A 26,625-nucleotide genomic window follows, 5' to 3' on the forward strand; every position below is an offset into this window, starting at 1 on the left:
CAACTGGATTCCAAAAAAAATTGTGAACGCAATCAAGTCATCTTGAACATGAACCAAAAATCTGATGATTGTGGATTTTAGGACAACTAAGTCTAAGCCAAACACTGCCTCCTTCCCTAGGAGGTGATTAAATATATTACTGAAACTACTGAGCTGTTTCGCAAGTGATGATATTTGGGAGTTTACCAGGACAGCAGACTGGACTGGAACACTCTAACACCAGGGCTGTCTTCAAGTAGGGACATAACAATTAGAAAGTGTACATTCTCATAATTCAGGTAACTTCTTTCAACTGCTAAACCTATCAAAAGTTATGCAGGATTTTGTCTATTTTCACCTTGACAGCTGTACTCTGTTATACTCAGCTTGGTCCCCCTTCATCAGTTGGTTCAAAATGCTGCAATCAGACTCATTATTGGGTCGAAAAGGCAGGAACACTTCACCCCTGTGCTTGCCTTCCTGCACTATTCCTAGAATACAGTTTGTTACAAAGGGAGATCGGGCGGCTCCCATTAGAGCCCTGTGTTATGGAACTCTTTGTCCAATCAAATTAGGCTCATCAAGTCTGTAGCTGCTGTCAAATCCCTGCTTAAAACTTTCCTCTTTAATAAAGCCTTTCCAATGTCTGATACATTTATCAGACATTTTATTATTGTGTTTTTGTGAACATCTATCTGTCTGCATGACATTTTGTAGCATTGTTAAAAAGAAAGTGCTATACAAATAACCTTACCTTGTTCCTTGAAAAATTCAGGCAAAATGTGGCACCACAGACATCGGAGTAGCCACAAAGTAGTTCATAGAAACCAGATTCATGCTTTTTGAATTGAAGCTAACAATCTTGTGCCGTGATTGTTACAGCCTGCATATGTACACTATTACTGGAGTAAAGCACAGTATGTAGATAATGTGTAGAGCCAACACAGCACCATCAAGGTTGGAGGGACAAAGGAATAAGTGGACGCTCAATTGATTTTGGGAAGAGCCTCATTGACAGAGATGTGAGATTAACTGCCAACACTTGCCTCATTTTTTATTTAATGGAATGACTTGGTAGTGAATATAACACCTGTTACAAGAAAAGAGTAATAGCTTCTTTTCTTTTTATTAATGCAGCAATGAGTGTGTTGCATTGCATTCGTGTCTATCAATAGATTCTCACAGAGGTTCATAAAACTGTCCCTAACTTTAATCTTTCGAGTGATGTACTGGAGGGCAAATTTGCCGGGCAATTCATGAAGCTTTCGTTAAGTCATGATTATCATATTTAATGGGTGAGAAAATCTGGATTTCAAAGTACATATATGACTGTTGAAGAAGAGATCCAAGTTTGCACTCACCTGACCCAGTATTTTCCCCACATTTACTTTACATGGAAAGCTTTTTTCAAACGGCTTGTTACCAAGTCCATATTAGGTTTACAACTTAAGAACAGCCAGGTTAGATTTAGGCATTAAACAGTAACTGGCTAGGATTGCATCTCGCCCAATTGCAGCTGGGATAGGCTCCAGACCCCCCCGCGACGCTGTATTGGATTAAGCAGGTATAGAATATGGATGGATGGAAAGTTAAACTGTTTCTGAGTATTGGCATAAAAAAAAATCAAGTCATTTGTTTTGAGAGTATGTTGATCATCCAACATCCAAAAGCAATTACTGAACAACATGCCAACGTTCTTGGCAAATTAATTGCTAAAAAGAGATATTAAAGAAAGCTTTGATGATACATACAACATAATCTAGCTAATGTATTGTTGTTTAATCAGTTCATCACCCATGGTTTCACGATAGCAACATGCAATCATTTACCTTGCATAAACAGTCTCTTGTCCACCCCCCGGCCCTCCCTACAGTATGAGTAAAACCTCCTTCTGCACACCCATGCACACACTCAAGTTCTGTCACTTAGTAACTAAAGCTACATCCACAGGGCAGACTTTGATCAATACACACACACACACACACAGAAACATATTCGTGGTCATGAACAGTGAGCATTCATCAAACAGGAAAACCAAGACTGAAGTAACAAATGCAGCAGTAAGCACATCCAGCCAACAAATTAAACAGACATCCACTGCAGCAATGTTTACAGGTAAACAGTTGAAGAGCTCTGCAGACAGACACGCCGTAAACACACAACTGGAGGTGGTGCATTAAAGGTAATGATGCATAATAAATGTTGTATAACACGATTACTCTCTTACATAATAGATTAGCACTGTCAACTATTTTTTTGTGAGATTATTTATTTCACGTGCCAAACAGTTTCTGCCTGCATCACCTTTATGTGGAGAAATTTCGTAAGACAATGTGGTATCGACTTAAAGTCATTTTTATTAGAAAATCTTGTTTTGCTATTTTTTTTTCTTTTTGTATAAAAGCTCTATTACAAATACAATCGTGACAGATTTACACAATGTGATCAAATGTTTCTGACAAAATCTAAAAAAAAATGACAAAATAACAAAGAGAACACAAAAGATTCTATAAAATCTATAAACATATCAAACATAAGTAAAATCTTTGCCATACAAGGATGAAACACAGGCATTACAATCATTTGTTAGTGGAAAAGATGCATTCACAGGCGCATGGAGAGGAGAAACAGCCTTTCAAGGACATTTTACAATCAAAGGGTTTTCAGATCTGACTGCATGTTCCCACATGGCTTTCAGGGCAGGTGCCTGTGTGTGATTGCCTACTCACTGATCAAGAATTTGGCCTTAAGATTCAATGACAGAAACATAATATTCATTCTCTCTTTTTTGTTTTCTACTCAAGGACTTTGCTGTGACACATTAAAAGTAACTTGGCTTACATGTGCAAGTGAAAGCTCCTTGTAATTAAGCACCCATCTCTTATAATGGAGCGCATAACTGAAAAAAAAAAAATCACGACCAACATTAACAGTCGACTTTTGTCTGTAAGAAAAATACTACTGCATGAGAGATGATCCCACACATGACTCAAGACTGTTTCGAGAAGAAAAACTGCAAAAGCTGTCGGCTACAGATCTGTGATGGCTCATCATGACAGCCAAAAGCTTTTTCAGTTTGCCTGCATATATCCCAATATCTTCTAGCTTGCCTGCCGATTTGGCTATTGACTTTCCTGCCATAACCATAGTATCCACGTTTATACCAGCACACGGCTGTCGAAAAGAATAGAGCCCCTTTTCCATCCCAGATAGAAGCTAGGTCATATTTAGGATTACAAGGACATTTGGTTTATAAGCCCAGTTGTTTTATTCAAGTCTTATCCAACTTAAACGCATAATAACACCTCTGATCCCGCTCAACAGTAAGGTTACTGTACCTCTGATCCAATTTCAAAGCTTTGCTTTGCATCAGAAGATTGAATTTCTCTGTTCTTGTTTGGAAAGGTTCTGTTTTCCTCACATTCTTGAACAATGTGCTTGAGTACGTCACAGCAGCAACCACTACTTTGAAGAAGAGTAGGATCCATGGATACCACCTGGGCTTCTTTCCCTGGCTTTCTTCACATTAGTGCCTTTTTCTCTCTGTTCTGTCATCACCTCTTCAGTCGGAGTCGTCCCCACCGTCGTCATCATCTGAGCTAGGACCCTCATCCTCTGAGGAGCTCGAATCTGGAGTGCTGGGGTCTGAGATCATGCCGTCTGAACTGTCAATCTCTAGAGTTGTCTGTGATAGGTAGAGGTGGATGGCCCTTGATGGGTGACTGGGACACACATACACGCACATAGACAGGAGAAGGAGACATACACGTATGTTCATGTGGGACACATTGATGAGTCACTGATGTTCACGCATGTGCATAAGCCACACGCGATGGGGACAGACACAAACACACAGCAGCAGGGACATAGGGTTAGCATCAAACTGGGCTCAGTCATCCCAAGTTGTGTACAAAGTTTGGATCAAAATCTCATCTGTTTACTGACCTGATCAGGGTGAACTTATTTGCTCCCTTCACCAAATTATTAGATAAAAGCTTTAGTTTGAAGTCTGCATTAAACAGATTCACCGATATGAAACCAAAAAAGTTGTTAGCTTCTCCTTAAGATTATCACAGCACAGGTTTTTATGGTTCCGGCACCTTTTACAGAAAGATCTGAAAACCCAAGAAAGAGTAAAAGAAGTCTCACATGCCCAAAAAAGACGTTTATGACCTTATTGTTTGAAACAGACTATAGGCTATTAGAAACAGTAAATAGTGATATTTTTGACAATGACATAAACACCGAATCGATCGATTAAAATGAGACATTTTTGTGCTTGTGTTGGTAAAAACTGTACAAAAATACAGTAAACATAGTCTGTTTCCAACAAGTGCTCATAATTGGGTTTGATCATGTGATTGCACATCCATTATTATACAACAGCCAATAAATCAGTCACATACAGTAACATAACTTCAGTAGTGAAACAAAAGAGAAACGTAAACCAGCATGCTCCTGCAGATTCAGATAAACCTCAACAAATTGGATCAGACAGCTGGCATATACGAACATTAAAATGAGGGTTGATTAGAGCTTTGTGTTGGGTTTCATAACGTTCGTGTTCATGAAGCGATCAAAGAAAGATTCTGTGGAAACTGGGAAAGTGCTCATTCATTGTTCCACTGTTTCTATTGTTTCTTGAAATAATATACCAAACATTTGTCTTGCACTGCAGTGGTTCGTTGGGTCTCCAAATGTATTAGTAGGGAAGTAAACAACAAGAATACACCATTGTTCTACATCTATATCATCAAAACATTTACTCTACACAGGAAATGTGTCTGGAAGCCCATTTAGCTAAACAGGAAAAGGTGAACTGTTAAAACAGTTGTTTCTCTCCAAAACTGAATGGCACGTGATATATTAGAGGTTACACAGCAGTCTGGCTAAAGTTCAGTAGCTATAGATTTCTATTAAAAGGCACATTTTGCATTTATTTCTGCTTAATGACAGCTGCCTGTTATTTTTCCAAATCTGGGATCCAAAAGCCCCAGGTGGAGAAGAAGGAAGAAAGTGAAGTATCCAGTAGGAAGAGAGCCCCTGGCCCCAAGAGGGAGCACCACATGCCCAGATCCCGAGAGTCCCCCGTGAACAAGAGAGATAGTGTGTGACTCTTCTGCTCCTTACTCGATCCCCCTCTTCCTCTCCCTCTGTCTTTTGCTTGGCCTTACCACGCAGTGGGGTCTTTTCTCTCTTTGCGGGGAGCCTCTTCACATTCCTCCGGGTGTCTCTGTCTCTGCCTCCTTTTGCACCTCCTGCAGGAAAGAATGATGATGAGGAGGATGACGACAGCAGCGATACCGCCTCCAATCGCCAAGGCCAGAAGGAGAAGTTCGGAGAAAGAGGCTGTAAGTGACAGGGAGACACGTCCATGAAGAGGACTGAGTATGCTGACATAAAATGACAAAATTCCTAATTTTGTCTAACACCAAAATGTGCACCAAACCTATCAGTATCAGATGGAAATGAACCCAAGTCTCCTCAGTGAAAGTCACTGTAAACCGGCGTGCCCTCCTGACTCCCAAAGCTGACTTTGTGGCTCTTTCTGTCTGCATGTCTACATTGTCACATGATAAGGAGGCTTTTCAATAGAAAACAAGGCAAAAAGATACAGGCATCTACAATTTTAGAGCCTTTTAAATGTGAAACTACTACGCTTTATGCTCTGGTCCGACATAGCATAAAATATTTTCCGTATTACATATTGCAGCAATGCAATGGAAGCTCTTCTCATTTCTCTAGTTTGTGTTTATTTTTCTCATCTGAAGTCATTGCCTGTGACCCTGAAATCAGTCTCAACAAAGGATCTTGAGGGACGTCTCAACTCCTGAAATACACCTGGAGGAAAGAGGAGGCTTGCCAGAGGAGCTAAAAATGAGGATAAACAGGTATATCTTTTGCAAAAGTCTTTTCTGCATTATATAAAGGAGGAACAGGTGGGAGAGACAGGAGGAGCAGAGGATGTACAATTTTGCATATAAGAAGAGGGTGGATTGTTTGTCTCCTGCAAGCAGTTTTGCATATTTTCAGACCCAGTTTTGGGTTCCTTTGTAGTCATTCATTTTCAATGAATTTTCTGTGTCTGTTGAACGTGTTTAACCCCCCATGTAGTGAACATCGCTCTACTGTCAGCCAAGGGAACTTCCCTCTACAAAATGCCCATTTTCAAAACAAACTGCAACGTCCCCAAACCCAGAAAGCACTCTCTCGATGCATTATGCTGATCACCAAATTACCCAACATAAATATCACTGCCGCTGTAATAACTTTATCAACAAAAGCAACAACTCTGCAGTTAGTTCCACATCTAAGCCAACCATAATACCTTATCTTGCTAAAAGGCTCGTTTTAATGTTATCTGCTTAGCAGACTTCCTGTTTTTTGTCATTTTGTTATGTTGTCATTCAACTTATTGTAATGTGACGAACAGTTGCTAAGCTCTTCCCGACACAGCTCATAGTACCCTTTGAATTGAGTGTTTCTGTTCATTATTATTGGAATCTGACTTAGCAGAACAGGCTGAACATCCTTGTGCAATCCAGTTCCCAGGAAATTACTGGATAACTGAAACAAACCCTGTGGTTGTCTGATTCAAACTAATTAGCTTCATGTGTTCATATCTGTTTTCCTGACCCTTACAGTAGTCAGGAAATCTCAACATGCGCCTGTGTTCTTGTGCTTATGTTTTAGATCCTTTTCTCCTTTTTGGAAGTCAACTTTGCTGGACTTGTGTTTCTTATACTCTCTAAATTAATATGCAATTGACATATGGTAATATGGTGAAATAAATTGTGAGAAAATCCCCCTGCTGACCTGAAGTGACAACACGGAGTCGAATCTCTCCCACTGCACCATGGACGTCTGGTGGATTCTTCACCTGACAGATGTAGGTGCCGTTGTAGGTAAACTTGACCTCTCGAATTATGATGGAGGCATCACGGCCCGCGATATTCCCATCCCAAAGAATGCGCTTCCTGAAGATGCCATCTGGAGGAGGATATGGTTTCTGCTGGTAGTGGAACACCTAGAAGTGGAATTTGATGGGTATATTTGGTTGAAGCAACAAAGGCAATGAATGATTTGATTGCCACTGATTGGATAAAAAGTTATCAAACTGATGCTGCTGCTTTTGGGAAGGATGGATTTTATTCCTGAGGTGATGAAAAAAGCTATGAGACTTACCCAGAGAATAGACTTATTCTGTCTATTCTCAATATGCATACACACAGGCACAAAAACATAGATACTCTACAGGGAGTGTCATGACTCACCAACTGCTCTTTCAGCTGGCTGAGGGGGTGGACTCTCCCTGACACAGCAAGGGAGACGTGAAGTTTGATCTAACTTTTTATTGCACACATGCAGATACAGGGACTCACCGACTCCTCTCGGCCTGGTCCAAGGGGTCTAAAGGTCCAGGATATGACGACAGAATTGGGGTTGATGGGAGACGAACTCTGAAATGTGCACTTAAGACGAACATCTGTCCCGTTGACTGCCTCAACATTCGAAGACGTGTATATACGCATCCCGCTGACCTGCAGCACACCTATAACAAGCAAACATAAAGTGTGGAACCAGAGTTTACATCTTCGGCAGAAAGCAGAAGAACAAAATCAGAACATACATAGCTAAACATAATAAAAATAATACAATACAACAGATGCATTCTGAATCATTCTTATCTGTTAATCAGATTTCTGAATGTGTACAGCGTTTGCACCCTGTGACTGCCTCTGCCCCTACTCCGTGCTACAGTAAAAGAAGCAGTAACTGTAAGTCCTCATGTAAATGTATTGCATGCAGTAAGCTTACCTTTCATACAGAAATCCTACACATATTTTGAGACCTCTACCTCACTGTATTTCCGAGATTGACAGAGATTACACCTCTAATCAGCCAGTAACCCAGTAAAATCTGCTTTCTTACATGCTGAAATTCCAACTGATTTCAGATCAGTGAAACAAACTAGCAGCACCTTATTGAGTGTCTGCTGCATATTGTATGGATATAGATTGTATTCATCTGTACAGTAGACCTATTAGATGTGAAAAAGAAAATGATCTGGAAGAGTGGAGAGGGATATTAGAAGACCCATATTAAAAGCTGATTTCCTGCCTGGCAGCTTGTTAGCAATGTGTGGTGAACTATTTAATCGCACCTCTCCCTCCTGGAGATCACAGTCTTCTTCTTGAAGGAAGACCCAACTGTTCTCTACAGCAGCTCACTGTGTATGTGTGTGAGGCTAATTCCCTGAGGAAGTTTATGTGAGGGCTGTCTAGTCAAAATCACCTGGGCTATTTATAGAGAGAGCTGTATGTCTTCTAATAATAGGCAGCCATGTCTAGCCTTATTAAAGTCGATAACTAGTAGCACAGCAGGCCAAACGTCTGCACAGCTATACTGCAGTGAGCTCAGGGTAGACAAGGCCTGCTTTGTCGTCAGAAGTATGCTCTATATGAGGTCTATGCAGAAGAAAGAAAAAAGAGCTCTGAAAGAACATCTAGTTCAAGGCAGTTTCTGTCCAGACTTTTCAAACTTGTGGCTCCACTGTGGTGGAGCGGCTACAACCAAAGCAAAATGCTATTGGAACAGGTACATCCCTCCATGCCTTCAATAATCTCTTAGCACATTTCGGAAGAGAACACCTCCTCTCTTAACACCTCTAACACTCGAACCTGCCGAACTTGCACTTACTTTGCACTTCTGTATCTGTTCTACTCTAGTCCTTTAAAGAGATTTAGCACTTAATGCTTATGCTAGAATTTCTTACCATACTGAGGCTTAAATGTTGTTCCCCACTTTGATAAAAAAGTGTCTGCTAAATAACTAAATGTAGTATAATATCTATCACAGCAGTTTAAATATATAAATGGAAATAATTTATCACCCTAAATCAAGTATGGGTGGATTAAGTTCCATTTCGTCATTCAAAATGGTGGAGTAACTTTAAGGTTTTTGCCAATGTTATATAGAGACTCAGAGCTCAGACTCAGACTCAGAGAAAATGACAAAAGTCAAGAAGGAAAACATTTTGAGCCATACAGTTACCTCTGCAGTACAATAACTGTGCATTTAGTAAGGAGCTTGTCTGGAAAATGTCGGGGAGGGTTGCTTTGCTGCTTGAGTAGTGTTTTCTGCTTCTTATCGGGTTGGAGAGAGTTTCCTGTGGGCAGGGAGGAGTCGGGGCTCCCTCTCATCATTAGATATTAGCCGGCTTCGCTCTCATCGCAGGGCCCTAACAGCACTCTGACAGACTAATGTGTTTTAAATGAACCAGATAAAATCTGGGAGTAGTGTGTACAAGTGAGCAATACAGGCAAAGGACACACTGTAAGAAATGACCATCCCTCTAAAATGTGCACTGATTGTTGGATGAAAAGGCTTCTGCTCTGCCTTCTCTTGCTTTTTCTTCTACCTGGCTGAGAGTGCAGGCACACTGAAGTCACTTGATTACACTGCCTGTGTTTAGGATATTCATTACGCAGATAGCATCTGTACTGGCTGTATCAGTATATCCAATAATGGTTCCAATAAGGGCCTCCCTGCTTTGATTGCAGGTGAGTGTGTGTGTGTGCGTGCGTGTGTGTGTGTGTGTGTGTGTGTGTTCATCTGGCTGTCATAAAATCTAGAAAATAAGCCTGAGACACCAGGTAGGGATGTGAGGATTGACCAAGATAAAGACGACCCAGAGTAATATTCATGAGTACCATCCACGTGATTCTTAATATTTTCAGTTTCTGTCTGTTTCTTTCTTCATTATACTACTGATCTTTTTCAGGTTTATTAGAATGTGAACAGCTAAGAGTATTTCCCCATAAGTTTGCATTATCTGATCTTTTTTATATATATATATAACCTTCAAGTTTACATTATCTGACTGCAAGCATATGAGAAGAAATTTTGTTATAGCCAGTGTCTGTCAGAAAATCCTGGAGGCACATTTAAACAAACAATTCCATTATTATTTTGTTCAGCAAACATGCCAAAAACCCGCACAAATTCATATCTAGCTATCAATGCTAAAGTCTGCATGGAACACTCAACATTGATTATCCTCTGACAGAGAAGCCCTCCTCAGACAGTAGTTGAAACATATTGGTGCCAAAAAGACACTTATTTCCCGCAGACCAAAGATATGGGAATTAGTGCCACATCAGTGTGTGCTTGCCCACGGGAAGCTAGAGCTGTGGAATTAACTTGAGTGACAACAGTGTCTGAGTGCTGAGTGTCAAAAGGCAATTCTTTAAAATTATACTCTCTCCACATGATATGGGGACACCATTAAAGCTTAAAATGGAGCTTATTCAAGCACTACATATATTCCTCGGGAGCCTATCCAAAGCTAGACAAACATCGTTATATAGTTTTACTTAGTGAAAAAACACTGTTCAAACTTCTACATTATTTCTTTTTTTTGCAGAACTGGCGATTGCTGGCACAAAAAAAACATGTACTAGCTACCATGTATTAGCCTAGTGCATTTTTTACATGTACATTCGTTGACACAAGCTCTCTGCACCTGTTATACCTGCTTCCTGTTATTGGTGCAGAGGCACTTATTCACATACAGACAAAATGAACAAAATGTCATCATAACTGAGAAGTGTGTTTTATGATGGCTTGTTCTTCCACACACATGTCAGTTTGTCTCTGTGAATTAGTGTATTTGTGAGGCATCAACTTTGACACCCAAATTCCATTCTATACTTACACAGGTATGGTACACAGTCCACTGTGCAACAAAAGTACATCAGCCTCGCCTTAAGCATGCAGTTTGGAGGGTTAGTCAGAAGAGACAGGCTCACTGGTATAATTTATGGCTTCATACTTAAAGGCAGACTTTGAGATTCCTGGGAAGGAAGTGACATTCCACTAATTTAGAAAAAAATGGTCTTAGTCTGGAAAGATAATCTCATAACACATAAGAAAGCCCTTGGCCGAGGTAGAACTGCTTATTATTCTTCATTAACAGAGGAGGAAAACGAGAATCCCGGATTTCTTTGCAGTACTGTAGCCAGCCTGTGTTGAGCCATGCATTCTTTTAGGTTCAGTACTGCCGACTTCATGAGCTTCTTCACAAATAAAATGGTTTCTATCAGAGAGAGAATTCCTGGGATCCTTTCCAATGTTGACGCAGCAGAACCAGATTTTTGTTTAGACTGTTTCTGTCCTGTTGAGCTCTTTGAGCTATGGACAAGGACAGCTTAATCTACACCTTCAACTTGTCTTTTGAAAATCATCCCAACAAGACTGTTCAAGGGGAGTTTTCCCCGTGATTAATCCTTCTATATCGAGTGTGAACAATCTATCCTCATTGAAAGGCTATGTACCACATACTTTTACAGTTGATGTAATTAAACCCTTACTTAAAAAACCCACTCTTTATCTAGAATTGTGTGTCAAGTGTAGATTTATATCCAATCTCACCTTTACTTCTAAAATTTTTTAATAAAACTGAGATTGTCTCTTTGAAGAGTTTGAATCACACTTGAGAACATCCAAATTATTTTCTTACCTATGCAATATCGTCAAATTAGGAACATTTAATATTACACTGTTGCTAAATACGATAATTAGTCCATGTATTTCTTATGTTTTGTCTGGACAATTACAATTCATACAGTTAGAATCCAAATATTTCCCCTGAAAAGCCTTCAGTGGATTCAAATGTTACAGAGAATTTCAGTAGTTTGGGAGGGAATTCCTTCAGTTAACAGGCTCCTCTCTTGTTGAACCAACTTTCAGAACGGGCTTGAGAGACCCAGGCTTTTTCTTTAAGTTAAGAAATAGAATAATATTTACATATAGGTTTGGCTTTGTCGACCCTGAGTCATCGCCTTAATTATGCTGGAGTATGTTTATACTGCTGGGTAATCTCCCATAATGCACCTGTCCTCAGTCTACTTTCTTTACTTCCCATGAATCTACAAGCCATTATAACTCTCAATAATTTTGTGTTGTTAACTATTCGATCAAAATATTAAAAAAATTTATTAAATGTGGCGTGAAATAAGTCTACATTTATTATTATCTCTAAGCGCATAATGTGGCAGAGTCATTTTCATGTCTGAGCTGCTGCACGTCTCTCTGCCCTGTAGAAACAAACTGACACCCAACTTGCAATGAGCATTAAAGGTGCACGCTGCCACAGACCGTCTCAGATTTTGCAACACGAGGATCTACTTGGCTCACTATTGTATGGTAATTAAAGGGACACATTCCGTGTGAGTAATCACGAGGCATTAAAATGACGATGAGAGACATTATCTTGTTCCCTTCTTTGTGACGCAATGGAAACAGGCTAAACCTGTGAAACTTTGACACTCTCTTTCCACTTGTCATCTTTCATTTGGACAGTAGCATATGAATGGCAACAAACTTTGGTGCAGACTCTAACATTTGACCATGCATCATCATCAAATCAACATTTCAATATATATGTTGAAAGCAAAATATCTGAAAAACCAATGTCATTGTTGTCAAACCCATGTGTGCAAGTGCTTAAAGCTAAATAGCAAATGTTGAGACTGTCACGTTTTGATTATGTTTTCTCTTGTTTTCAGGTTTCTTGGTTTATTTCTTGTCATGTTTTTTCCCCTGTCACGTTAAGTTTCACTCAAGTCACCTGTTTCTGTTCCACAGCTGCACCTCATCACTAATCACTTCCCCACAGTACTTAGTTTCCAGGTTTCCCTCAGCACACTGCTGAATCCTTACCTCACCTTACCTTTCATGTTCATGGCATGTCACGTCAAGTCAAGTCACATTTGTCAGGTTTTGCCACCTAGTTTTCATAGTTTCGTTTTATGATTCATCATTCATAGTCTTGTCTTGTTTATGTATTTGTCACAGTTGAGATTTTTCATATCTGGCTCAGCCGTGTTTTTTGTTCTTGCCTTGTGTTTCCTGGAATAAACCTTGTGTTTCTTTGAGTTCTGCATCTGGGTCCTCCCTTCGCACCAACACACTGACAGAGACATGCAAAAAAATATTATATCTCACTTGATAAACATCATTATAAGCCTTGCAGATGACATGATGTAGTCGTGGTTAACACTTCCATGAGCCATTATGGGGTTATTTCCAATTGCTTTGCTTTCAAGCTAAAAACATGCATATATGATCAGTTCGTGAATAAATTGGCCATATGTTTGAGTAGGCGTTAGTATGTGATGGACATGTCATCCTGCCCAAGTATACCCATTGGCTCATGTAAAATCAGATGGGATTGACTTGGACTTCCTCCTAACCTTTAAAGGATGAAGTGGTATACCTAATGGATGGATATTAACATTTCATAATGAGCATGTTAACATCAGCTCTTAGCTCAATGCACCACAGTGGAACAGTCTGACAGCACCATTAGAGTAGCTTCAGCTACTGCAGCCAAGACTTGTTTACATATAAAGAAAATGAGTTTAATTGCTTTATTAACTTTTGCTACTGAGAGGTCGGTATCAACAGTTGAACACCTCTGTCTCTACACTCGTATTTCTGTGAGTGCATGGAGGATTAGGAGAGCAATATAATGCTGTTCCTACCGAATAATTAAAATCTGAAATGACTCATCATACTCAAACTGTCATGAGAAAAAGTGGGTCTTCAAAGCCATAACACCTCATTTCCCATTCCTCTCTTTAACCAGGTCTATTTACAGCACATGACATCATATAAGCTTCACTAATCAACAAAAAATCACAATCCTTTCTTCTAATTTGTCCTTTGACGGGAATGGAGCTGATTAAAGATTAAGGTTAATTATGCCTTTTTGAAGGCAGAAAGGATATTAGCAGAACGATAGCACTTTTAGGGCAATACACAGTGCCTCGATTACTAATTTGTCCCAGCAGCTAAAAGTACATGATAATTTTTTAATCGGTCATTAGCGGGTTCTAATTGGCATACCATTACATGAGTGAAGCCATTAGGAGGGAAGATATTTAGTCATTTACAGAAAGAGAGAAGAGATAAATATAAAGAAGAGTGAAAGTGAGCTTGAGAGATAAACAACTGCAGGGTGATTGAGTCGATGGGTGAGCTGAGTGTATGGATTTTAGAGTTAAAGGATAACAAAATTATGGAAAATGTATTCATTGCATAATTGCATGTCTGTAAGAGTAAGATTAGATCATTCTTTTTGTTTGTTTGCTTGTTTGTAAGTAGAGTCCTGTATTCCTGCACGTCTTTCTGTCCAGTCTGTGGTCACTCACGTGTCTATGTCTGAATATCCTGCCCCGCCAGAGCTGACCACACCCAGCATCCAGAGACACAGGGAGGGCTTTCACAGCTTATTGAACTGGAGTTATTTCACCCACAGAGAAGGGCTTGGCCAAAGTAGAGACAAATATATGCATTTCTCTTAATTATGTTGACCTACTTGCAGCAGTCTGTATTTGATTGTTCATTTCTTTACACACTTGATCACTTACTTTTTGCAGACACTTGCAGATTAAAAGAAAAGAGGTGATTTTTAGGTTTCATTCAAAAAGCACACATGTCATGGGAAAAAATTGGGAAAACTACAAAATAATCACATTTGTTAGTTGACATGTATGAGAAGTCCTCATATGGTACAATAAATGCTTAACGTGTCTTCGACCGAGTTTTTATCTCGTGCAGAATTCCACAAAACTGACACAACAAAAGGAAAACAGGACACATGAAGCATCAGCCAAGTCCTGATTCAATCTTAGTGTCTAATCTGTATTTCACTCAGTTCATAAATGCTATGAAATGCCTGAAGGATACCTACTACACTCCTTCCTTGTCATCGGAAAGACAAAATACGAGACTTTGTTTGAAGCTTGTTGACACAGACTGATTGCCTACTAAAAACTGTTATAGTGGAAATGAAAGCATTTCCCAGATGGGATCAGCGCAGGTCAATATCTTATCTAACACATACCTCTGGGGAAAAGTTGTGTGTGTTTGTGCATACTTTTGCTTATATGAACTCCAGATGTTTGGATTCATGAACAGATTCAGCATCAAGGATAACTATAACAGGTCATAAAATCTTAATCTTTGCATTATTGTGTGTATGCGCACGGCTCACAGATACAGACTTATACATACACACACACCAGTTCCATCTGGTATAATGGATTGGCATAATTCCAAAATATCTATCAGAATGTCCAATATGTCACAATAAAATGAACTTGCTGAACCTTTAATACACTTATTTCTGTCTGTCAACACTACTTGGTACAAACTGCATTGGTCCACTCGTCTGTCTGAAGCCAAATGGGAGTAAATGCTTTAATCCACTGCAAAAATAATCAAACAAAGCCCACTTGAGTGTGATTAAATTTGATTAGCTTGGCTGTGGTCCCAAGACTGTAAAAAAGCCTTCCAAAGAGACTGAAAAACATTTCCAGTAGTTTTTTTCCCCATCCATATAATATTTCTGCTAGTGTCAAATGTGTATAACCCCATCCATGCATGCTTTACATAGATAAACTCATGATGAAAAGTTTTCAGACTTTTTCCAAGTGTTCCACATTTAGTCTTCTTTCAGGCTCTAAAAAAATCTTATTTACATAAGTGCTTAGACCCTACAATTAGTACTTGGTTACAGCATCTTTGGCAGCAATGACAGCCTCAGTTTTCTTGAGAATGATCCCACAAGTCAGGCACACCCTTCATTGCAAGTTTCTTCCACTGTTCTTGGCAGAAATGTTCAGCTCTGTCAGCCAGGATGACCGTGTTGGCATTTTTGGGTCTCAAAGAAGCTCAACTGGATTCAACACTCCAGTGTTTTCATGGTGGTATATGCTTAGTGTTGTTGTCTTGGTGAAATGTAAACCTTTGGGTCAAATGCTGCACACATTGAAAAGATTCTCACTCAGGATTTGAATACATTGATTTCTGCATCAATCTTTCCCATGATTCTGACTAATCCTGCCCCTGTGGCTTTTGGACATTTCCACATAACATCACGACACTCAACTGTAAGGACAGTGAAGTGATATTCAGTGCCTAGTTTCCACTGTGCTCGGAGTTGGAAATTGTGGCCAAACAGTTCAATGTTTGTTTTATCTGATCGCAGGCTTTCGCCTGTCATGTTCTGAAAGCCATTCAGGGGAGCTTTGGCAACTACAGCCCTCTGTCAGTGCTGGAGAACGGTCTGGTTGCACCTACTATTTCAAGCATAGAGGGAAAATGCTTTGGCATGCTGGCATCTCTTTGAACCATTTACAAATTTCTTGGGCTGCATTAAAGCCAGGATAGGTCTGCTAACAGCTTGAAGGAGCAACAACAATGACTGTCCATCCTTTTAATAGAACAGTGGAGAGGCATAAATAATCCTGAACAGACTAAAAGGGAGTTTTAGTTCCAAATAGTGTCAGTGATTAAGGTTATGGAAAGCTGCTATATTAGGCTTTTTCAAATCTATCTAGTGAAACTACCTTTATGGAACTTCAGGAGGTGAGAGTAATTACACAAACACTGTCAGGATCACTGCTCTATAGACAGTAATCTATCTTTATTGAATTTGCTCTGTGTCTGAGGCATCAGAAGCTTTCTTGTGATGCTTCCGGGGTTTTATTTGCTGCTGCCATGCTTCAAGTTGCTGTAGCCAACTCCATTGTTACGGTAGCTTGCCTCTCCACGCTCAGCAAACCAATCGCTGCTCATTGACATAAAATCGATAGCAGCGCAGGGCACCGCACATACCACGTTGCCACAGATACCTGGTTAAAAACTCCAGAATAACACGTGCTACAGAGAGTTTTATTTTGCTCAGATTTAGGATAATCAAGTTGTTTCTCTGAACTTGCATGTAACTGAAGAGTTCCAGACTTCAGCTAAACAGGACACTCTGACTGTGTCCTTTCACAGCTGAAAATCATCTGGCATGCTCTGCACCGAAAAGGATTCTGCCTGCGGTGCAGTTAATCACTGCTAGCTAACAAACGTACAAACACTCTTGTCAGACTGAATGATTGTAGCGTTAAAACTGCAGAGAGCCAAGCTTGTTTATTGATCTCTTGTCTTAAATGCTTAGATAACATTCTGCTCCAGATATTTTCTTAGAATAGCTTTAAAGATGTTCCACAAAACAACCCAAAACATGTTCTCATGTGTTATGTTAGGGGGAATTAAGGACTGCTCATATTTTTGTGAAAAGGGTGAACAGGGTGGCATTTAGTAAAAAAGTATGACAACATCCATGGTCAGATGATGCTGTATGCCTTGAAGTCTGAACTTTGTCTTAGACACCAACTGCAGAAGAAAGCAAACAGCTGGCATAACACTCTGAATCAGGAAACTGGTTTCAATACATTATTTCCTACATGGTGTGTTTGTGCCTTTCCCTTCTTCATTATAGCTCAGAAACAAAGGGACCACCGGAGGAAACCCGACTCAGCTGTGCTGGTTTTGGAGGAAACACTTAAGACACGATAAAAGAGCCCAGGCAAAGAGCTCAGGCGATTACAAAGAGTCTCTTCTCTATTTTGTGAGAGCTTTGTGAGGCCAGGATAGTTTTCTCTGTTTTTAACAAGGATTGTCTTTCATGAGGGGTATGTCTGAGAGCTGGGAAAAGCAGGTTCAGGTAACAGTGTGCTCAAAGAGGTGAACAACACCAAGCTGAGGGGGCAGGTGAGTGTTGAGTGTGGTAATGGAAGGAACCCCTGAGATGAGCAAGACTGTGAAATATACATTTTCCATCAGTCTTGTGTGTAAAAGTGTGCCAAAACAAACACTGTCTTTAGGTAGGCCATCATTTACATGCTTAATTGAAGGATATCTATGGTAATTTTGAACCTTTGATACTTTCCAATTTTTTTAAAGTCTGATTTAGATAAAAAGAAAAAAGCTTTGGAATCACTCTAGTAGTGAAAACAATGTCACCAGTAAAAGCGAAACAGCTGTACTGCAGAGCGCTTTATGTATTATGTAAGTAAATTATGTATTGGTAAAAATGCCACAGAGGGATTCACATGGTGACAACTTTATGGATGGGATTCCTACAGAGAAAGATGCGTATCTGACATGTAACACAAGTCTATTGTGTGATCTCACAGGAATTGTCGTAGGAAAACCGCAATGAGATCAGGAGTGATAGAAAAGAGACAGACATGGCTTAGAGTTACAGGGAAAGCGGAGCTTAGCGAAATCAAGAAGATAAAAAAGAAAACAAATAATGGTTCATGTTTCCTCATTTCCAAACTGAAGGGAAAAAATGACTTGCTTGCAAGTATTACTGGCCACACTTCCAGGGAGCAAACCCACATTTGGCAGTTAAAGATTGTGATAAATGTCTTTTACAAACATACATTTTTATCATTTGGTAAATCTAGTTGATTCAGTAATGAAATAACTAAATAATAAAACACTATTTCATAGTTCTAATGGTGACACGTGGGAAACCTAAAACATAATGAGAGACCTTCTGTGGTTTCTCGTGCTGGATGCACATTTCTGTTTTTGTCTATTAACAGTTTCAGCAGCCTGGTGTTAATGCTAGTTTCACTGGGCTCAGTAAGTAAAAATGCTCACAACTAAGTTTGTTTATTATGGCATCCATGTTGTAAAAAGAGTACATTTTAGCCCTAAAACTGATTGCTTTCCATCCCAAACCAAGTAGTTTTGTTTTCTAATGTTACAGAGTGGTGTTTTTGCCTAAACCCAACCAGGATATGTTTTACTAAAGCCTTGTAGTGTTATTACCTGAACTTAAAAAACAGTTGTTATATATTGGTCCTGAGTAAATGTCCCACAGCTGAAAACAAACAAAAAAAAAAGCACTGCGGGTAGCTGCCATCCAACAAAATCTGCTCTGATGTAGAAACACTTGTACAGGTATGAGTTGTATTATGTATGAGGTATGTGTGGCTGTACTTTACAGGATGTTATGGGTTGTATCTGAAAGTATGGACGAATAACCTATCTGATCATTTTGATTGGAGGACTTGTTGGAAACTGCACAGAGTTTAAACATCCAGTAAACAACATGAATGACAGCTACACTGGCTTTGTACGGCACAGTTGCTAGAACAGGTTTTACTGTAGTGCAGATCTTGACATTCTTAAAATGAATGGTTAGATATTTCCAAGTGATAGCATGGCCTGATATACTTTTTACTCAGAAGCCCCAAAAGAACATCTGCGTACATGCGAATCCTTGAAAACATGTTATCATATTCTCCGTGTTGTCATAAAAGAAAAGTGTTATGACATGGGATTTTGAGGCACCACAGACGCTTGCTGCTTTTGGGACGCTGAGACTCCTTTCTGCCTTTTTATTGGCCTGAATCCACAATCTTAAGTTATTTGGCGCTTGGATGAGCCACACTTTCTGTCACCAAGTATCTCTGCACTTCTGTGATGATGCAGCACAGAAATCTATTGTTGAACTTGTGCCTCCTGCTGTTGACCTGGCAGCTGCAAAAGCAAATGCATGGCAGGATTAAGATAAAAAAGTACTTCTCTTTGGTGGGGAGAGTTGGCCTTTGGGTTACATTATAGTCACAATGAATTTGTCAGTCACAGTGTTCTTTCTCAAAAAATGACCAATTCCAAACGTATTTGCTCATATCAAGCATTTGTACTCTAAAAGTTGAGAAAATAGGATCCAGGTTTAAACATACCAGAGCTTTCCCTTACTGTAACTGGAACAAATCAAACAACCAGGTCCCCTTGTTTTGTAAGAGGCTCTCAGAGTGAATACAATCGAAGATGTATAAATGGTTTTAGGAGTTGCATGTGTAACTATCAGCTATAGTGTTACTCAGACATTCTCATAAAAGAGCATTTGAAGGTGTCCGTGCCTATTTCTTCAAGTACAACTGAAGTATAAAATGTCTCACTGTCAAGGAGAGAAACATACTCGACATTGAGTGTTTGGAAAAGTAAATCTGAACTCTTTTATTATCTGGAGAAAAAGTTAGAGCTCCTCTGTTGAAAATGTCACATGTTGCTATTTTTATGCTGAACCTACTTTTCTTGCCCTCTTTCAATGCCGTGTAAGAACTACACCAGACAAATCTGTCTGAACACACTCTAAAGGTCAGTCTAAACAAATGCTGAGCATCATCCTCTTTTTTCCAACACTTTCTTCCTCTCCTCTCCCCCCCTCCTCCTGCTTCCTCCTAACCAATTGTAATTCATCAGGCGACAATGTCCAGAGCAAACGTGAAGTGGGTGAGTGAGGATAAGAGTTTAATCCATCAAGCCCTTTACACTCCCACCATGCGGCTGACTCGACAACTTCTTGGGATTACAAACTCCTGAGGGAGAGGAGGGGGTCTAATGTGTGAGCTCCGATCCAGCTCAGCCCACCGGCTTCTGTTGAACAAACAATTAAACTCAGAAATGACTGCATTAGCTTCACAGATTTACTGTGGAATTATATAGATGCGTACTGGCTGTGCAACAGTGGGATGAGTCAGAGTGGATCCAGTCCCACTGTGACTTCCATCTCTGCTCCTGAGCAGATGATTAATTGCACAACTGACAATATATACAGTTATGAGAAACAACACTGTGGAGGAGGTACAGACCTCTGCTCTTTCCTTGCTGCCTTAAAGGGACGCATGCCAATTTTCCAAATGAGGGTCAGTTTACTTGTCACTAAAACACCTACTCTGTAAACAGTTTTATTTTCTTATGTGCCTCCGAGAGACTTTTTAAAGAGGGACTGCATAACTTTGAGAAGAAATAACAAATTGTTTCCATGAGATGAAAAGTTGAATTAATACGCTATTTAACATGCTCACTCAGTGCTGCATGCTTCTACAGGTGTTAGGAACCAACAGCTTACAGTGGTTTGAAGCATACTGTAGTTTAGCGTTTATGTGTGGTGTGTAAAATCATTACATTGCAAGCCAGCTGGAATCTCCTGTGAAATAGTCATGAGAGAATCCATCTTTCTAGGTTTCAAGTTATGCATCTGTGGCAAAGGATTTATGTCAAATACCTGCAGCTAAGGGTGGGCTTTAATTGTGGCTTTTAAGTAATGGGTGGATGTGGATGCTTTTTTAGCTTAATATGATTTATATCAGTGTCCTAACCATGAAGGGTATTCTCATTGGAAAAGATGTTTTTGCTCTTTTCTTTCAGCATCGGCAGTAGTTTGATTTACCAACTGGGTTTTTTATCTGACTGGTTAAAGTATGAATCGATGAATCGATGAAGGGTTATTATTTCTAGATTTGTTTTCAGTTGATCTGTCGTATCACTCTTTTTCCCGCTCCTTTCTTCTGGATTTCTTATAGATTATTTTACCTCTAGACCATTTTCATTTTCAATAGTGTTTCCTGACAGGCAAGCTAAGCTAAATGCTACTCAAAAAAGAGCCATGAGAAAAATACTAAAACAGCTCAAACGTGTGATAGCATTGTGAAATATTGTAGAATTGTACACTGCCTCACTTCTGCATCAAATGGTAACACAGATTGTAAATGTAATGCAAAGTAAAAACTATCTGATCGTAATAATGTGACAAGATGTGAAACTCTATGGTACCTTGCCGGAACCACAATGAATTTTAGTTTTGTTTTAGGGCAAAAAAAAAGTGCTCTTCTCGTGGTCCCTTGGCTTTCTCGTGGCTTTTAGCTTAGCCATTCGATTGATGGATTTGTTTCTGAATCTCCAAACTAAGAGCACTCTGACCACTGTCTACTGAAGGTAAAACACTGACTAATCAAAAATATGGGTTGTGCCAAGTATTTGGCAAGTATTTGGCACAACTCCACTTTAAAAAACATCTCTTTAAGCAAGAAAACTGCTTGGTAAAGTTTAGGGGGGATAGAACTCCTGCTTTGGGTTAAAAAAAACTATTTCTCTCTGTTAACCACAGGTTAGAAAACTCTACTATCAAAAATGGATAGTAGAGTTTTCTAACCTAAGTTGTCAAGGGCGACAAGTACCTCTCTAAATTCATCCATCCATCCATTTTCTATACCAGCTTAATCCAACTCAGGGTCTTGGGGGGCAGGGTACATCCTGGACAGGTCACCAGTCCATCACAGCCCTGTTTAAATATATGCCTAAAATACTTATAAATATCTCACAAATTTACAGTATTTACTGTAAAACTGATCCCAAAGCAAACCCAAACCCAAAGCAACTTATGCTTTCATGTATTTAAACTGATGAGTACAGTGTTCATAATAAGTAGACTAAAAGTTGAATATGTAGCTTTTCTGTTTTTGCATTTTCAGTAACAATTAGTGGATACAGTGGAGCACATGCAGACGCCACTATGCAATCATATTAAACAAAGAAAGGAAATTAATAGCTCTGCTTGCTTGGAAAATTATATCATGATTGCTCAGCATTCAGTCAGAAATGTTTCAACTATTGGCAAGTGACGAAATATATGCGATGGCCTCCTACAGATCAGATGACTCAGAGACGATTTGAGGGAAACGAATCCTCATGTAATATGCTGTAAAGGCCCAGGAGATTTTGTTTGAAGTTGTAGCTCAACTTGTTTACCGTAACTTTAAATATTTGGAAACCAAAAGAGGGGAAGTAAGTGAGTGGTGGCAAAAAGAAGAAATCTTCCTCACAAAAATGCAGTTTTCACATTTTACCAAGATGCAGATGAACACTGTGTGTGCACACATACTCAAACCTTTGCTAAACCTGCAAACACGCATTCTTCCTTATTCTATAATGAATCATTTCCAGGTCCCTGCTTATTTATATCAGAGCAGAGCACAGTCTGCTTGAAACACTTTGCAGATGTGCCCTGAATAAGCCTTCTGTGTTTGGGATTGGTGTGTCCTTGCATATGAACATGTCATTGTCAACTCAACACATCCCCAGGCTGTTCTGTCAACTCAACTCAAAGGCCAGACACTCCTCTAGGTATTACAACACAATATGGTGTGTCAAAAACCACATGTTTTCTTTTGCCGACCTGTTATTGTGGAGAGATTAGTGCCGCCTTCAGGAGAGATAACCGTTATTTCCTGGTAAACAGGTACAAGAAGCTGCTCGTACACTGTAAACTTGACAGAGTTCAGCTGAAGCCTAAACAATCCAGTGTGAGCGCCTGGTAATCTGCAGTCAGCCATTTGTTCACGTTTGTGTGCCTGTGCGTGTTAAACCTGTAAATCAGGGCAGGCCGGCACATGTCAGCCTGTTAGGTTTTCATGTTTTCGGTTGAAGAGGAAAGTGTTAGAGGAAGACAAGAAGAATTAAAGAAAAGCACCAAAATGAGAAATACAGAGTTACTGTCAACAGAGATGGCTATGAATGTTTGATAGAGACTTATAGTCTGGCATCTGTATTTGCAGAAGAAGTAACAGATATGAGACAAATCTGGTTTAAGCTTTAAAAACTGAGGTTGTTTGTTGTTGGTTCTGCCGAGTAATCAGACACAAGAACAATTGGAATATCAAACTATGGTTTAAAGAACAAGACATAAAGCAGCACAGAACAATAAAGAGCTTAAAGAGTCTGTTTACTGTTTTGTTTTCCTTACAAACTCTAAGCTTGGAAAGAAAGTCTGATCACGATAAGATAAATGATTACAGTTTAAATGTCATTTTACCCCCTGAAATATTTCATCAGCTCAAAACAAGAGAATAATGTAACCTCCTATCAGGGAAAAACAGCAATGTGGTGTATTGTTTATGCATTCTTTAAACCAGCAGTGCAGGACTTTAACATGTAAATCAAAGTCAGTTGCATAAAAGTTCTTGCCAAACAAGTTCACAAAATGCGAGCGGCCCCTCAGCACTGGTAATTCTCTATGTTTTTCACTTTAGTTGAAATTTGAATGAGGTTCTGACATTCCTGCACCGGTGTTGTGGTAGTGACGGATATTACATCTGCCATAATTGGCTTTCCAGAGCAGAAGATGGGAAGAACTCTATCAACAAAGACGAGTAGACAGTGTGGCAGAGCCCATGATGGAATAACCATGGAAACGATGTGGAAAGTTGCTAATGCTCAAAATGAAAAAGGGCTCATGTGAATACAGTCACCGCCAGAACTGGGAGAAAAAATGCCAATGCTGCACATTTATTCTATTTGTGCGACTTAATTTGCAGAACAGGTTTCAGTTAACCGTGAGTAACTTCCAGCAGAACTGAGTGCACTGCAGTTTGATCCAAAAAAACTTCCCTTTCACATGCTGTATATTTCGAACAGTCTAGGATGGAAACTTTGGGTTGGCAGGGTGGGCGACATACTATAGCTGTAACAATAAACCGGGCATTGATGATAATCATGATCATAAAAGAATGAAATATCAACATTATGTTGATAACACATACTGTGATTTCATCTCAGCTGATAAAAGCTGCAACATTACAGAGAGCAGATTTATTTTTGTGTTGTTTTTAAACTTCCTTAACACCTCACTTGAGATAAATACAATTACAAGAACAAATGAGTGAACTGTCAAAACAAAGGTGAATGAGCCTAATAGCAATGTATCTTTTTTACAAGTTTTCTATCAATATTGTGATAATATCACTATTGTGGATGCATTTGGCCACAATAATAATCATGTAGTGAAAATATGATAACGTAACGTCCCCAAAACACAAAGGTGGCAGGATGCTCATAAGACACCTTAAACTAATGTTTGCTGTTTTGCTGCTCTCAGATAATCAGGCACAGTTTGGGTTTACAGAGAAATCAATTAAAGAAAAATACACAAAAGCATTTATCTTTGAGAGCAATCATGACCATTCACCACTGTCACACTTGCTGTGATAATGTGCAAAACAGCAGGAGGAGCAGTGTGAGAGTGTTCTCTCTTAATGTCATATCTATTTTTTTTTTTTAAAGGCTTTCTCATTTGCAGCAAGCCTGTATCCATTTTTTGTGCACACAAGTTTGAAATTTATAACAAGTCTTATTAAAATGAGTTGCGTGTGTGTGTGTGTGTGTGTGTGTGTGTGCTGTCTGGTTTCATCATCCTGTTGAGCTGCAATCAGTTCCAACATGCTTGTCATGAACATGCTGTTTTGATGATCCATCTTTCTTGTGTCCACTTATTACATTCAGTCATCCTGCTGATCAGCCCGACTGTATTATGAGAGCTCTGCAGGCACATGCTCAATGTAAACATAAGCAGCTTGCTACTACAAAGAACCCCTGCATGTTGCTCTGGCAGTGGATGGAAATGTTCAATCAATATAATCCACTTAACCGGGATGGACAGAGATTACTTCAAGGTTAAACAACCTGGTGTCTGCTGAATGAATTGCCATTGATACACCAATTTATGCGATTAAAACATGTTCCATTAGTCGTGCCATCAGCGCATTTGGACGTGAGTGGCTTTAATAGACGGGTATGATTCCATTACTGTTTACTCCACTGTTTATTTGACAAGTTGTTATGATCCAACTGACATTTCCTGGCCCCCCGCGAACGGGAAGCAGGTGGACTTATCTGCTTCCAGTTGGCCGTTTCATAGTCTCCATGAACGCAAGCACGGATGCACTTTAAGAGGCAGGAAAGGAGGTTACATGAAACCACAAAGACAATACGGCCGGCATCTGATGCCAGTAAACACTGTAAAGTCGTTTGTCATAAATTGCTCCCACTATGGCTTTTTTACGGCGTTGCAGGAATTCTTAAACGACCCACTCGGTGCCACAATGCCAAGTTCTCCATTTCCCGATGACGCACGACAGCGCGCTGAGATGGAGGTTAGGGGTCCCCGCGGAGGTTTCGCTAATGGACATGCAATCAGTGTTTTCTCTTGTCTTTGAAACTCTGTGATTTGTGGCATTTCTTATTGTAATGGTCTTCCTGTTATGTCTTAAGACATAACAGACTCCTGGGACATGTCTGTATGTAAACCTTTGGAACACCCAGGCGTAAAACTAGTTTATAGTGTAGATATTCAAAGAAAAGACAACATAGATGTTGTTTACAATACTTACATTACTTTTACAAACAAAGCCAAAAACCAGACGAAAAAAACGAATGTGGAGAAATCACACTAAGTGAAACCATAATGATATTTTCGTTCTCGATCACACCAAACCCGGGGGTCTCACCTGAAGCTGCGAGTCCAGACAGGACGGTGAGGAAGTAGAGCCCTTTTACGCACATTGATTGGACTTTCAGCAGAATACGTGACCCGACAGTCAACAAACCCACACAGACTCCTTCGCCGACTCACAGAGAAGGTAAATCTGCGGATCCCCTTTCGGAAGAAGGATGGAAACAAAAAAGAAAGAAAAGTCACGGCGACTTCTCTCCTCCACCTTTTTCTTCTCCAAAGACGCGTTACAACTCGCCGCTGCCCTCATACATCTCAATTCAGTACCCTCCCACCACAATTTCGGGCGGAGTAACAAAGTAGTCTACTTTCCTCGCCTCCCTCTTATCTTCGTCTGATATTTTAAACCAAAAGCTGTCAAATTCTTGACGGTCATCCAACCTGTTCTGCTACTACATGTGTGCCGTTGCGCAAACCTGACCAATGGCCTGGACTGCTCACCAATTTTAAACAGTATAAAGGGATGTAGGCATAAATGAACATGAGTCAATCTTATGTGGTTTGATTCAACAGTATGAAATGTTTGCTATAATATGGCACACTTAAAGCGACCACAGAAGTTCTTGTTGAATCCCTTTATGTCATATTTAATTATACTCTGGGCAGGGTTTTGACGGATTACTGAGAAATGAAAACCGCCTGCCTCCCTTTTT

At 39.7% G+C, this 26,625-nt stretch overlaps 1 protein-coding gene across 1 annotated transcript; it reads right to left on the minus strand.

Moving 5' to 3' along the window:
* Positions 1-1,733: 1,733 nt before the first annotated feature.
* Positions 1,734-26,267, minus strand: LOC140314611 (myelin protein zero-like protein 2). The gene is made up of 5 exons (XM_072392918.1): positions 25,968-26,267; positions 7,362-7,531; positions 6,796-7,006; positions 5,154-5,328; positions 1,734-3,701 (listed from the first exon to the last, which is right to left on the minus strand). The coding sequence occupies exons 1-5, from the start codon at positions 26,020-26,022 to the stop codon at positions 3,542-3,544; spliced, it is 771 nt and encodes a 256-aa protein (XP_072249019.1). The 5' UTR covers positions 26,023-26,267; the 3' UTR covers positions 1,734-3,541.
* Positions 26,268-26,625: the final 358 nt, after the last annotated feature.

The sequence above is a fragment of the Leuresthes tenuis genome, unplaced genomic scaffold (assembly GCF_036924035.1).
Source record: "Leuresthes tenuis unplaced genomic scaffold, fLeuTen1.0.hap1 SCAF_9, whole genome shotgun sequence".
NCBI classification, from domain to species: domain Eukaryota; kingdom Metazoa; phylum Chordata; class Actinopteri; order Atheriniformes; family Atherinopsidae; genus Leuresthes; species Leuresthes tenuis.